The sequence below is a fragment of the Panthera tigris genome, chromosome A1 (genome assembly GCF_018350195.1).
Source record: "Panthera tigris isolate Pti1 chromosome A1, P.tigris_Pti1_mat1.1, whole genome shotgun sequence".
NCBI lineage: Eukaryota > Metazoa > Chordata > Mammalia > Carnivora > Felidae > Panthera > Panthera tigris.
In genome coordinates this window covers 94,638,562-94,653,116 of record NC_056660.1, presented here as the reverse complement: position 1 = coordinate 94,653,116, position 14,555 = coordinate 94,638,562, and the positions used below count along the sequence as shown (strand labels likewise).

The window sequence follows — 14,555 nt, the reverse complement described above, 5'->3', positions numbered from 1 at the left end:
AAATTAGGTGGGCTATCCTCAAACATACCGAGTGCACAGCAGACGGGATCTTAATCGGTGTCAGAAAGCTAATTACGGGCAGTGCGGAGGTTTGTCATCTTTAATTAGTGTTTCTTAAGCTCTTGTAAGCCTACGGCCTGGGAACCGTCTTTGTGAACAGATTCATTTTTAATGGGATAATAGGAATTCCCCACTCCACTTATTTGTTAAACTTCATAATTTTTAAAGGATGCATTCTTTTTAAATATGTTTCTGCAATTACATTTCTTCACCGAAGGCAGAAGCAGTCATGAACTGTATAGAAATAATGGAAGTTTGGTATAGTCACCATTGACAGTGCTTTATTAGGAGGGAAAATAGTGTCAAGAAATTTATAGGGCAGCAATCTGCATTATGCCTAACCTTTTGGACATATTAAAGCTTATCGTTTCCAGTCCTGCAGGCTCTTGTTATTCATAAATAATAGATAACACTGGACACAATCATCTGACATTTGTTAAGGCAATAAATATACCCTAAGTGCTGATGGGTCTTACACTGCATGATTTAAAAAGCACACAGCAGAAATTTAATGTAACTTAAAATGTCTTATATAATTCTATGGATTTGCAGATTCAGTTCAACTCAGCAGATCTGTAGGCACTAAGCTCTGCTGAGTACACTGTTGTGTTAGGCATTTTTAATATTATAAAGCAGGACCTTGGTTTGGGGAATGAGCTCCAGTCCCTCCTTCAATCCAGAAATATAAGAGAATTTTCCTGAGCTGCTTATTCTCGCCTGATCATGCAAAAGTAGGAGGAAAGACGCCCTGAACCACCACTATCTAAGGTTGCTTGGTGGCGATGCATTGTTTGAGCGGAGTCGGTGCAAGGTGACCTGACCCAAGACTGCAGGCCTCCAACGGAGGTGAGCTCCCCAGAGGACCTGCCTCCTCTGGCCCTGCGACTCAGTTCTGACTGGGCCTACCCAATCTAGGACATATCTGGGCTCTGTAGTACCAACCACTACCTGATGGCCCCTGTGACAGAGACGGGGAGCCTCAGAAATTCCCCTCTGTGTCTTCATGCTGGGGCAGATAAAGAGACCACAGGCATTTTTCCAACAGCTCTCGGCTCTAGCAAATTGGGCTGGTTCTCTTACAGCAGCGCTGCTGTGTTTTCGGCCATATGTCAAGCTTCTGTCAGGTACCAAGGGAAAGTGTGAGGGATTTGTTTGTCTAACAAAATCACATCAACTTCGTATTCTTTGTCAGAATACGGTAACCGCAGTAAAGAACGGTCGTACCCGAGACCCACGAAAGCCTCATACTTTGACCACGGAGCACCGCATTTATTTATTTATTTTAGAAATCATGTTGAAAGTCTGGCAATGCATTGCCTCAGTAGTCCATGAGGCTGGACTTTAAAACTAAACGTTCGTTTTCTGGCATACCATTCGTGTCACGCAGGGCAGTGTTGCTCAAGTTGTAGTGAAAATAAGAATCATCTGGAGGCCTTGTTAAAACACAAATTTCTGAGCCCCAACGCCAGAGGTTCTGATTCAGAAAGTCTGGGTAGGACCCGGGGATTTGTATGTTTAACAAGTTCCAGGTGATGCTGGTATCGAGCAGCACTGATTTGGGACACTTTCCAAGTTGTTATGTGTTATCCTACTTAAGGTCCTTCTCTAATATTTTGTTTTATTTTTTTATTTTTAATTTTTTTAACATATATGTTATGTTTGAAAGAGAGAGACAAAACATGAGTGAGGGAGGGGCAGAGAGGGAGACAGAATTGGAAGCAGGCTCCAGGCTCTGAGCTGTCAGCACAGAGCCCGATGTGGGGCTCGAACCCATGAACTAAGAGATCATGACCTGAGCCGAAGTCAGACACCTAACCGACTGAGCCACCCAGGCGTCCCGTTTTTTTTTTTAAATCTTGACTTTTCTACTCTTGGCTGACACAATCAAACCCTATCAAAGTGTCACATTAAAACAGTCTACCTTGGACCCTGTACAAGGCAGGTAACCTGTCCAAAATTCTAGAAACACTTCCATTACAGTACATTGACCATTAACAAATGCCCTGCACAATGCCAAGTGCTTTACATGCGTTCATTCGTTTAATCTATTAAATCCTTCCAATGACACCCATCTGCTAGCCAACACCACTAATGCTCAGAGGGACTAAGTGACTTGTCCAAGATCACAAAGCTCGTTAGTTCTAAAGCCAAGACTTAAGCCCAGGTCGTTCTGTTCATGTTCTTGACCAGTTCATGTTCTTGACCAGTAACACCCAGCCTCATTCATAATCCAGATCCCAAGAATGACATCTCCAGCAAGTTTAAGTTGGCAGCTTTAGTATTCAAACAGCCTTGTTTCCTCCTATTTGTGTCGTCTTTGCTTTGTGGAGAAAAAAAATCAAAGCGCTGAAAATAATCCAAAGAATCACCTGAATTTAACAGTATTAGTGAAATTTTAGTGGGAGATCCACTTCCCCATTTTGTGGTTTTGATGCCTTGTGAGAGCAAAGGAAAAAGATGGGATTAGAAAGTCGGAAAATAGAAATGTTTTGTCTGGTTTCAGAAGAAACTCCTTAGACACTCGGTTTCCAGTCTAATTAGAAAGAAAACCTTTAAAAAAAAAAAAAAGGAAAATAAACCATGCAAATTTTGCTAAAACTTTGCCCATCTGAAATGATCATCACCTTTACAAAGACAGTGATAGTTCTAACACGTGAAAACACTGACCCACATTTCAGGATATGGCTTTTAAAAGTTATCTCATCATGACTCCCAATCTAGACTTCAATCCATGCTACGGAGGTAGCATTCCCATTGGTGGTGCCGTGTCTAAAAGGGTACAGCAGAGAAGGATCAGAGATGCCAGGATTCCCACTGACACAAGGGAAAATGAAGCTATTTCTCCTCTAAAAAATGTGAAATAGAACGAACTTCATGCTCATTCTCCCTTTTCTACCTGTGATGGCATCCCAACAACAATTTAAAAAATGCATCAATTTCAAAGGTGAGAGAACTGGAAGTAGATTCACCCACAGACAACCACAGTAAGCACTATTTCAATATGTGAGTTTTAAAACAGCTTCTGAACTGAGGATATTAAGCAGCCAGGAAGCTGCCTCCACTTTGGCATGATCAGTCATTAACTTCATACATCTTGAAGACCATGGCGCCTCCTAGTACCTAATCTTCAGCCTGCCAGGAAAAAAAAAAAAAAAAAAAAGGAAAATAAAAAGGAAAAGGAAAGTTTGAGTTATAAACTCTGAGCCCATTTCCAAGGCTGCTGGCGGTTCAGTTTATTCTTAAGCCATCTGGATCACGTTATGCCCCAAGACAAGAAGAAGGCTCCTTCCTGCCGAGATAACCACAGAGAGTTCCCACTGCGTTTTCAGTATGGTCATCTCCATCGGGTGGGGCATGGCTTTGAGGATAAATTGTCTCCAGCGAGGGTTTTTCCCCTATTTGTTTTCTTCTCTCCTTAACAGGGATTACAGCCTGTCCACTGTGGTTAGCATCCATGATGCCTGGCCTATGATTGGTTCATTCATTCATAGTGCCTTGTAGGACTGTCAGCCTGGCATTCTGTTGCAATAAGATTTTCAAACAAGAAAAATTGGGTTGTTAGATTCCATTCACCCAAGTTGTTATGAGGATTTCAAGGAAATTGCAGGCTTGTCTTACTATAAAGGAAAATCAAGGGTTTATTTTTAGGGGATCCTACTCCGGGGGCTTTTCTTGGTGTTTTGCCATCTTTGTTAGCTCTCAGACCCAACACGAAACTCTCTCTGGCTCCGCGGCGAAGGAAATGTCCATTCTCCTTTTTGCCTTTGCATATGTCTCTAAAGGACACAGAGAGGCTTTGTTGTCTTTGTGGTCATCGGGTCTGCTTTACACAGATGCCTATTAATCACTTCACTATGGAGACAGACACATCCATCATATCACAGCAGCTCCGAAACAGGCAGTCCAGTGAACAGGGGTGAGAGGGGAAAGTGCACACTTAACCATTTCAAGGTCCTAGCTGCCAGGGGCTCCTATACTTAGCAAGGTAATTGGTGGGGATGGGGAGGGCTCTTCCTTGGTATTTAGCTTAACAGGTGCAGTGATTTTGTGTACTTTTCGTTTGTGTGTCTTGTTGCATGCTTTGATAGAACAGACATCTCCCAGCTTCTGTAGGATACAGCGGATAAGTATAGTGGAGAACAAGTTTTAATTTTAAAAAGTTATAGTAAACTCAGGCGGACTACCTGTACTTCTGAGGCAAAGCTGTTGACTCTGAAGCCAGTAGTTTTTTCGAATAATGGAGTCAACGTCAAGCAGAGTAAGCTGAAAGTCAGCCTTCTCAGGCAAGACAACCCTTAGAATTGCAGGTAAGTTAACCAAGACTTTCCTTCCAAAACTGGCTTGTCCACCATGTCTTTTTCAGTCATTCAAGGCTTTTCACAGCCTGCTTCCAAATGGTGATCAGCTCTCACTCTTCTGTTGCCTCTACAAGTACTCATGCATTCATTCACTATTTAACAGATATTTACCGAGCACCTTTATGCCTGGGAATTTAGGGGTATATCTCCCTCCTAGAGAAGAACAAACGTACAGTAATGTAAAAGTGATGAGTTAAGAGAGAGAAGTTAAGGTCTCTGGGGAACTTAGGAAAGAGCTAACCCAGTTGGAAGAAGTTGGAGAAGGCTTCCTCTTTTAAGCCGAGGCCTAAAGGAGAGGGTCAGAGGAGTGGGAGGTGAGCAGGGATATTCAGGACAGAGGGAAGAGACTATGTGAAAGTCCAGAAGCAAGTGAGAGGATAGCCAAGTGGCTGGTGTCTATAGCATGAGTGACTAGATGGGAGTTCAACTATCGACCATTATGAACACAGCTTTCACTTCCTTCCCTCTGTGCATTGGTTCTTACTGCTGCTTCAGCTGCCATCCTCCACATCCTTAAGGCCTGCCTTAAACGCCACTTCCTAGGCTGAAGCAGAAGCAGTGTATCTCTTGATGCTTCCAAACACTTTGGATGCTCACATGTGAGCACCTGCCCTCTCCCTTAACTGGATCGCAGGGTTTGTGCCTCCTTCACCTTTGTCTCTCCACAACCTGGCACAGTGCTTTGGTCTGTGCTCAGTAGATGCCTGCTGAAGGCACCAAGAACATTACAGTCCAAGAGGGCATCTTTTCTGAGGTCTGCTGTCCCAGAGCCTGGCACTGGGCTTCCAGGGCAGACTAGGCAATTGTAGAGAACCCAAGAGAAGGGCTACCGGAAACCTTATTATATATAACAATCTGGTGTTTGAAATTTCAATATGCCTTCATGTGGTCATCGTGGGAAAAGTTAGAATTGTGTTGGACTTCCTTGAAGTTTGTAACTGTTCTTATTTTAATTACATTTTGCAGGGCCTGGAGGGTGGGGTTGTTCATAATCTTTTCATGGCTTCAGCCTCCAAAGAGCTTAAAATTGTCCCTCTGAGACCTCCCTCTGCAACCCTCCAGCATCTAAAAACTCTCTCACCTCAGGGGGAAAAAAGTGAAGATTCTATTCTTTCTCAGTTCTGCCAATTTAAGACATGATTTCAGAGAAATCTCTAAGCCATTGTGTGCCTTGCTTCCTGCAATAGGAAGGTGGAAAGAATAACCATTTAGCACCTCATGACTGGTGAGAAATAGTTGGTGGTTAATGAATCAATGCAAAGGCTGTTTCAGATACTGTTTTCATTATATGCCCCATTTTCGACTGGTGAGAGTAAAAGGCCCAGGAGTTGGTAGAGGAAGGCATTTCAATGCCCCAGGATAGAGAAGCCAACTCTTATTGGTCCTCCTAGTTGGGGGGGGGGGGGGGGGTGCGGGGAGCGAGATACCTGGAGATGGAGTATGCCACCCTACAAAGGCCCCTCCACTTCCCCAGGATTTCCATGCAACATCAGAAGCAATGATGTTCAGCCAGCTCCCTTTAAAGAGTTGTATTTTTTTTTGAATTATTCAATTATTTAATTCCACCAGAGCACCCAGTTGTTACAAATAACTCATTTACCCTCAACATCTCTTTTGGAATTATCCCAGAATGAATTTCTTTTGATTTTTCAAATAGTTCCTCATTATCATTTTGAACATACACGGAGCACCTTTATAAATTTGTTTTGTCTAATGGATGTTAGTATTATTATATTCTGTTCTATGGATGGAGATCTAATTTGGTTCTGTGACTTCAGGTTATGGTCACTCCAAAAATGACCCACCAACTTTAGAGGCCCACCTAAAAGGGTCTCTACAATGTACTGCAAACCCATTTATTCAATAATCATTTATCAAGTGCCCAACTAAGATCCCTGGTGATAGTAAAGGTTATAAATGCATATAAACTAGAGTCCCTGCCCTCAAGGAGCTGAATCCAAGATTATTAGTCCACCAGAAGTCTATAATCACCGTGTTTTGTTCAACATTTCCCGCTTTTGTTGTTTTACTTACTTCACAATGCAGAACCTACAGGCAGTCCTGAAACAGAGGTATGTGCTCTCTTACGTTGCCTCAACACATCATCCCTTTGGCAGCATTTGGACAGCACAAGGTCTGGAGCTGGGAAGGGCAGGTCCGCCCTCCTCCCCAGGGAGACCCATACATAACAAATGGAATGAAATGGAGCAGCTGTGACTATTACTCTTATGCCCTCAGTAAGCTACTAACCCACTTCTCTTCTGTGGCTTCTTTTGACCTTCAGATTTGTCCAGCAAACTACAGCACTTAAGTTCTTTCTTATTCGTCACTTCATTAGATTCTTGCAAGAACCCCGGAAGGCTTTAAGAGTTGCAAATGAAACAACTGAGGCCCAGAGACGATAAGTCACCTGCCAGAAAGGTCGCACAACAGCAAGTGGGAGCTTAAGACCCCAGGCCTTCGGAGACCGCTAGTGCTGGTTGCACCCCCACCCCTCTGACAAACCCAGTGTGTTTAGTTCTTGACAGTGACCAATGTCACAAAGTTGATGCAATCATTTCCATGAATGCCCCTTTGCCCTTTTCACGATATAAGCAGAAAGCTTTAAGTTTGGAAGGCATTTTCCAAGAATAACTTAGAACTTGTCTTCTTGACTGCTCTTTCAACTTAATCTCTGATCTATTTCCAACTTTGGACATGGGATTTCTGAATTTACACAAGCAGATGAGGGAAGCCACCTGCTTCATGGTAGTGATCTCAAAACTGAAGGGATGCAAGTTTTTTAAGGGCACTATTTACATAACAAAATGAGATGGGGGGGACGGGGGAGGGGTGAGACACCATTTTTCTCAAAGGTCAGACCCTACTTGATTTGTTAACAACCAAAAACTTGAACTCAAATGTTATTCCCTTAAAAATGTTCTTCCCAGTAAAAGTGCAAGTGCTTTCCATGAGATTAAGACAGTCAAGGACCTTCAGACATCAAAGAGGAATATTTGGGAACTAAAAGTAAAGCAGCCCTGGATAACCTTGAAACTTTTACATTTTTCCCAATTAAATAATGAATAAAATACATGGGACTGCTTTAGCCTTATTCTTCTTTCCCAGTTCCTCTCAAGCTGAGAGGCAATTTAAATTGTAAAATACCAAAGTCAACTGTAGATAACTACCTATTATAAGTATGCATTTATTGGGAAGACACAGCCCCATAAACAGTGTTGCCAAGAAGAGATCCATGAAATACCCACTAAGAAAAATTTACCTAGTTCCCCCCACCCCCACCCCATGGGCGAGGTCTACCCTGTGGTTAAAATTCACTGAGATCACCAAGTTAATGAGGGAAATCAAACCCATTTTATTCACAGGTGTACATTTTTGTGCCATTGTATGTAGGTGGTTAAAAATGATGTTCAATAGAACACCAAACATAATCAAAACCGAAAGAAAATCAGTTGCTATTTCAGCATTACAACAAGGAAATGCAAATTTAAGGAAGAAATTTTCATTAGCACAGTTCCTCTGTGACTAGGTATTAAAACAGATTTAAATGCAAGGCACCTCACCGTTTGGGAAGCTCCACGATATAAAAGGTGTGAGTTATAGCTGAATCCCCTGCTGTTTTTTGCTTCTCTGTTTCTACCCCCTTAAAAGTTCACGAAGATAAATCTGGAAATATTTGAGAAGTGTCACATTTGGAAATTATTCAGAATCTTGCCATCTTACAGACTTTTTCCCTGGGTGAAGTGCCTGCCCTGCCCTTCATTACCAAGGGCATTTGTTTAATCACAGAATCTTTGTTTCTCAAGAGGTATCTGCTGCTTCTATTTATTCGCCCCTGAAGTCACAATCCTTTGTCACAGGACAATCATTTCCACAGCAACCAACTGTGATGTCACAACTGGGGGGAGGAGGAATGTTTAGAAAGAAAAGAGAAAGAGAATGTTCTTTTCCACAGGCAAAGGCTTCTGAGTTTTAAAACCACGGCTTCACCAATCAAAATATTTTAGCAGAAAGATCCCATGACAAAGCTGCACTTCTTCAAGGTCTCAGCTGTGATGGTTACAAAGTATCTCAGCAGAAGTTGAAGGGTTGCATGTTGTGGGTTTAGGAAGGGGTAAGAGTTTCATTTTGCTTCATTCTAATTCTGTGCCAGCAATATCTGCCAGTAAAATACATTAAACATATTCCAGAAAGAGTTGATTTAGTAGATGAAAAATGTTTCTCCTGAGACCAAAGAAGGTACATTTTCTGTCTTACTATCATTTCCATAATAGGAACAATGTTTATATTTCCTCAGCCCATGCAGTATCTCTAACGTATTCATGTTCTTTCACTCTCCAGAGGCAGGAATTGAGGTATTTGAGATTTTGTTTTTAGCTACCGCATCAAGCACTTAAGATCTGACAATTGTGATGTGTATTCTCACTTGGTATTAAAAACTAAGAGCTTCAGTGTTTCCATTTGATTAGAGTCTCTCAGCTTGGTGGCTGATTAAGCAGGAACAGGGAGAAAGCAACTTTCTTCAAAAATACAGCATCTCGGTTAATGTAGTGTAAGATTATTGACGGGTGTAGTCACATAATTTTTATTAAATTGAAGAGATTAGCTCTGCAGAAGAATCTCACCGTGGCAGCAAACCCTAACTGTAATAATGAGACCTGACGCTTCTCAAACCCACTACAGGGCCCCAAATGGTCTTTTTCTTCCCCTTAAATATTCTTTCAGTTTAAGGAAGGAAGAGCTTCATTCACATATTCAGCATATTTACCTGAAATTGAGTGCACATGGGTTTTTGTGGGGTTTTTTTTTTTTTTTTTTTGAGAAGGATGATACAAAATCAGCATAAACATTTGTAATGTGAGCTTTAACTGTTTTCTTTCACTGTAAATGACACACGTGCTCTTTCCTCCAGTTGCCTGAAATGCAAACACAGCTTTTCTCCAGATAGAGGCCACGGGCCCCACAAAGAAGTCATAAGAAAAGACCCTGGAAGCCTAGAGGGTTGTGCCATTTGTTCATTTAATGGGCATAAAATTGTTGCCTCTTCCTCTCCCATACTCAAAATATCTCCATTATCCCAATGTTATGAGGGTAAGATGGAAAAAAGATGAAGGGGGAAAGGAGGAGGAACAAATTCTGGAAATGAAAAATCATCATATTCCAGGGGCTGAAACAAAGTAGAAAGAGCATATACTTGACAGAGGTTAAAGCACTTTTTCAGAACACAAAGAAGCAACAAAGGAAGTCTATTTGCATACTCTACGGGGGGGGGGGGGGTTAATTAGTTAACGTTTGGCAAGCTGCGCCCCAAGACAAGTTGTGCAGAGGTGCTATTGTCACTTATTACTGTTATTAATTAACGGGGTGAACTTCAAACCAAAATAAGCCTCGCGGTGTGCTTTCATGTCTTAAAACTGTATGCGATGTCTATTGCAGGAGTGATTCGGGAAAGTTACCTCAAAGGCCATGACCAGCTCGTGCCCGTCACCCTCTTGGCCATTGCGGTCATCCTGGCTTTTGTCATGGGGGCCGTCTTCTCCGGCATCATCGTCTATTGCGTCTGTGACCACAGGCGCAAAGACGTGTCCGCCGTGCAGCGCAAAGAGAAGGAGCTCACCCACTCGCGCCGGGGCTCCATGAGCAGCGTCACCAAGCTCAGCGGCCTCTTTGGGGACAGCCAGTCCAAAGACCCGAAGCCGGAGGCCATCCTCACACCACTCATGCACAACGGCAAGCTCGCCACTCCCGGCAACACGGCCAAGATGCTCATCAAGGCTGATCAGCACCACTTAGACCTGGCGGCCTTGCCCACCCCGGAGTCCACCCCAACACTGCAGCAGAAGCGGAAGCCCAGCCGCGGCAGCCGCGAGTGGGAGAGGAACCAGAACCTCATCAATGCGTGCACCAAGGACATGCCCCCCATGGGCTCCCCCGTGATCCCCACGGACCTGCCCCTCCGGGCCTCCCCCAGCCACATCCCCAGCGTGGTGGTCCTGCCCATCACGCAGCAGGGCTATCCGCATGAGTACGTGGACCAGCCCAAAATGAGCGAGGTGGCCCAGATGGCGCTGGAGGACCAGGCGGCCACCCTGGAGTATAAGACCATCAAGGAGCATCTCAGCAGCAAGAGTCCCAACCACGGGGTGAACCTCGTGGAGAACCTGGACAGCCTGCCCCCCAAAGTCCCCCAGCGGGAGGCCTCCCTGGGCCCTCCGGGAGCCTCCCTGTCTCAGAACGGCCTGAGCAAGCGGCTGGAAATGCACCACTCCTCCTCCTACGGCCTTGACTATAAGAGGAGCTACCCCACGAACTCGCTCACGAGAAGCCACCAGGCCACCACTCTCAAAAGAAACAATACTAACTGCTCCAATTCCTCCCACCTGTCCAGAAACCAGAGCTTTGGCCGGGGAGACAACCCGCCCCCCGCCCCGCAGCGGGTGGACTCGATTCAGGTGCACGGCGCGCCTCCCTCCGGCCAGGCCGTGACTGTTTCGCGGCAGCCCAGCCTCAACGCCTACAACTCGCTGACGAGGTCGGGGCTGAAGCGCACACCCTCGCTAAAGCCGGACGTACCCCCCAAACCCTCCTTTGCCCCCCTTTCCACATCCATGAAGCCCAATGACGCGTGTACATAATCCCAGGGGGAGGGGTCAGGTGTCGAACCAGCGGGAAAAGCCAGGCGCGCGCTCAGCTCGGCGAGGCCCTCCACTGCCTGAGTACCCACCAGACCAAGATGGCCGCGGCGGAGCAGAGGACGCTGGGTCCCCCTCGGGGATGCCGGGGGACTCTGGGAAATTGGGCCACGTGGTTTGGTGAAGGTTTGCGACGCGGGACTCACCTCCATTCTCGGACTTCACTCTCCCCGAACACCGTGCAACAGGTCGGACTCACGAAAGACTTAAATTATCATCACAAACATGAGCCAAAAGCACATAGCCACCCACCCCCACCCCCACACGCATGCGCGCGCGCACACGCGCACGCGCACAGGCTCTCACACCCGCGCGCGCGCGCACCCACACACGCGCGCGCGCGCACCCACACACGCGCGCGCGCGCACCCACACACGCGCGCGCGCGCACCCACACACACGCGCACACACACACGCACACACAGGTGAACGACTGCAACGTCTTTGTCCATGACCGCACCGGGCGCTGCCGAGCAGGGCTGGCGTTCCACCTGCAAAACACAAATACATTTTTAAAAATCATGAAAATTCAAAAGACAAAAAAATAAAGGATTCATTGATAATTCTAACTCAGACTTTAACAATGGCAGAAGTTTACTATGCTCAGATACTGTGAAATGCCCACCAGTGTTACAGCTTTCTGTTATTAGCAGATTAATGCCATGTTGGGCAACTATGTCATAGATTTCTGCTCCTCTCTTTTAATGAAATAACGTGACCGTTAACGCAAGTAACTCTTTATTTATTGTTCACCCTTTTTTTTTTTTTTCCTTAAGGAAAGGACTCTTCCATATACCATCCTATGAACAGCTCTTCAGAAAGCCCCTTGAAAGTTAAACTATTTAACGTGAAATCCATTAACTGGAATAATTGAGTTTATTTTTACAATAAATTCACTGAGTAAATAAGTTGGAGCTGGAATTCTGAGCTTTGTGTTTGGACTGTCTGATCTCTAGCTAAAGGAAAAAAGTTGACAGGGGAATATTTATTCAAATCAACCAGTTAATTTGCTGGCCAGGTCTCTGGCCTGTAACATGCAAAAAATTAATTAGCTTAAAAGTCCTTCCAGATCCTAACTTCGAAAGCAACCGGGAGAGGAACTTTTAGAATGACACATCCGCGTCCCATTTCTGCCAACATGGCTTTGTCAGTGGTTCCTACTTTCTGTGAAGGCACCAGCTTGTGATACCCATCTCATTTCACCTTGCATGTGAGACCGCAAACAAAATCCACTAAAGGTGTGAACTAATTAATACGCTGGCTGCTACCTTGCATAAATTAATGGTTTGCTCACACGGGTTTTTCGTGGGGTTACATCTGTGAATAGCCTCTTTTCCACATGTAAATTTGTGCCTTACACCCTGAGTTGTGTACACTTGTAAACTGTCGTTATGATCCACTTCCCCCCCCTTTTGAAATAAATGCAGATATTTATTTGACCCTCCCTCCCCCCACCCCCACTCCAGCCCTCTGGAAGATTAGCATCTAGCAGATGGAAGAAGAATGTAGTGGTGATGGTAATAATCCTGCAGCCTGGGAGAGCTGGGCGGCACCACGCCCTCCGATTCACACTTCCTTCTAGTGCCAACTCCACCCACCCCTTGGCTGTGCTACCAAGCATGGCCCCCAGTGTTGTGGGTGGCAATACCCTTTCTCCCTCCAGCGTTCCCTCCTTCCCTTATATTCTCAGATCATTTCAACATGGTGATATCCTCATTGGCCAGCAGAGAAGGGTCTAACGTCCCAGCTCCTCATTTCTGCTGTGTCCTCTGGCTGGAGAACACGCTGTGTGCGGTTGCCAGGCACCTGGGAGGTGTCTCCAAGCCATGGGCTCAGCACACACGTGCGCTGCACACAAAGAAATGACGTGGAAATAGATGCAGGCGGGCTGGTCCCTGCTATGATGGATGAGTAACTCCAAGTACAAAGCCAATCACAACGGATGCTGCAAAAACATTGACTGGGGTGGAAGATTTTTAATTTTTTAAAAACTTTCTTCATCCTTGTGTTGTTATTGTTTGTACGGGGGCGGGGTGGGAGGGTGTGTGCTCCCCCCTGGTTTTCATTAGCTGGAGCACACAGAGGGGACTTTTGTTTACTCTATCATGAACAAAAAAATTGTCAACATACTGTAAACGGTGAGCATTGTTTTGGGTTGTTGTGTTCTTAAACAGTTAAACAGTATATTTGGTGGTCTCTTTATTTCTTTTTATTTCCAGTTTGATCTTCTGGGTTTAGTCTTGTCTTTAAAAGAAAAAAACTTTCAAAAAAAGACTATTTTGGACAATTTTGAGGTGGCTGGTGAAAACGTGGTACCTCCATAATCAGAGACCTAGGTGTGTAATGAGGACACGTGCATATGGCCTTCCTTTCCTGTAAACATCCCTTGCAGCTTTGCTGCCGTGCGGGCTAGGTTTTTGCTGTTTTGTGTTGTCCTGTTTTTATTTTGTTTTGTGAGCGGAATCAATGTTCACCTCCTGAGAATTCCGTGCCCTGAAACCATGAAGTCTTTTCTAGAAACTGGGATAATTGTTTTTTACCTTGACTTTTCTTTGGAAATGCAGAACTTACTTAGGAAAGTGATGGGTATACACCCCCCTGCTACCTTCTCCCCCACACTTGACTCCCAAGAGCATTGGCCACGCAGCACCCACTGTCTTGTCCCCCATGCGTGGGCATCATTGCCTCAGCCGTGTTACGGAGACCTGTGTCAAAACTTCCATCCCACATCCCCACAACTCCTCACTTGCTGTGTTCTCCCTGAAATGCCCACTTGTATTGAGCTGGTCTTTTGCATTTAAGCATTTCCTTCCCCTTTTTTTTTCCCCACTGCGCGTGGGGGGAGGGTCCATAAACCTGAGTGTGCCTTTGCTTTCCACCCTTGCTAGACACTGGTAGATGCAACAAACTCAGATTTATATTTGTTGTAAAGTTGTAAAAATATTGTGACGTCACCAATTTTCCTTCCATCTCCACATCCCCTAACATCTGATTCATGACTTAATGTATGTTGTAAAATGGGAAGAAAAAAAAAAGAAAAGAAAAAAAAGGAAAAAAAAGACAAAACAAAAAAAAAAAAACAAGGAAAAGGCTCTTTATGACTTAAAAGTAATAAAACAAGACTGTTCTACATTATCATTTGTGTCCTGAATGCTTTTATTTATCTCTTAATTTTCCCCTTTGGAACCCCACCCTTCTGGGGTTGGACTTTACTCTTCTTCCCATCTCTGCCGGGTTTCCAGAGCATCCATAACGATGTGGTTAGACCCATTTGTTTACAGTACTCACACCCTTCCCCCATCACCCACCACCACCCAAATTATTGATGTGTTTTCTCTGCCTTCACCCAGCCTGGAGCAGAGTTGTAGCAGAAACCGCCGGTAATTAAAAGGCAGAGCACGCATTGACTCCCTCTATTCATTTTACGCATTTTCTTTTTATGGGCT

General features: G+C 44.7%; 1 protein-coding gene and 1 long non-coding RNA gene across 8 annotated transcripts in view; one reads left to right on the top strand and one right to left on the bottom strand.

The window, feature by feature from the left end:
• LOC122237596 overlaps positions 1-9,144 on the bottom strand; it is a 117,089-nt gene extending 107,945 nt beyond the window's left edge. For all 3 annotated transcript variants that reach the window (XR_006216177.1, XR_006216176.1, XR_006216174.1), the window contains exon 1: positions 7,982-9,144. This is a non-coding gene — a long non-coding RNA (uncharacterized LOC122237596). The remainder of the gene's footprint in view (positions 1-7,981) is intronic.
• The window catches only part of SEMA6A (semaphorin 6A), a 134,345-nt gene extending 120,150 nt beyond the window's left edge, over positions 1-14,195 (top strand). For 4 of the 5 annotated variants that reach the window (XM_042982622.1, XM_042982621.1, XM_042982620.1 and 1 more), the window contains one exon: positions 9,855-11,422. In XM_042982622.1, coding sequence (XP_042838556.1) covers positions 9,855-11,053 — 1,199 coding nt within the window. In that variant the 3' untranslated portion in view covers positions 11,054-11,422. Of the gene's footprint in view, positions 1-9,854; positions 11,423-11,885 lie in introns of those variants that run through there. The other variant, XR_006216154.1, reaches the window with a different exon arrangement.
• Positions 14,196-14,555: the final 360 nt, after the last annotated feature.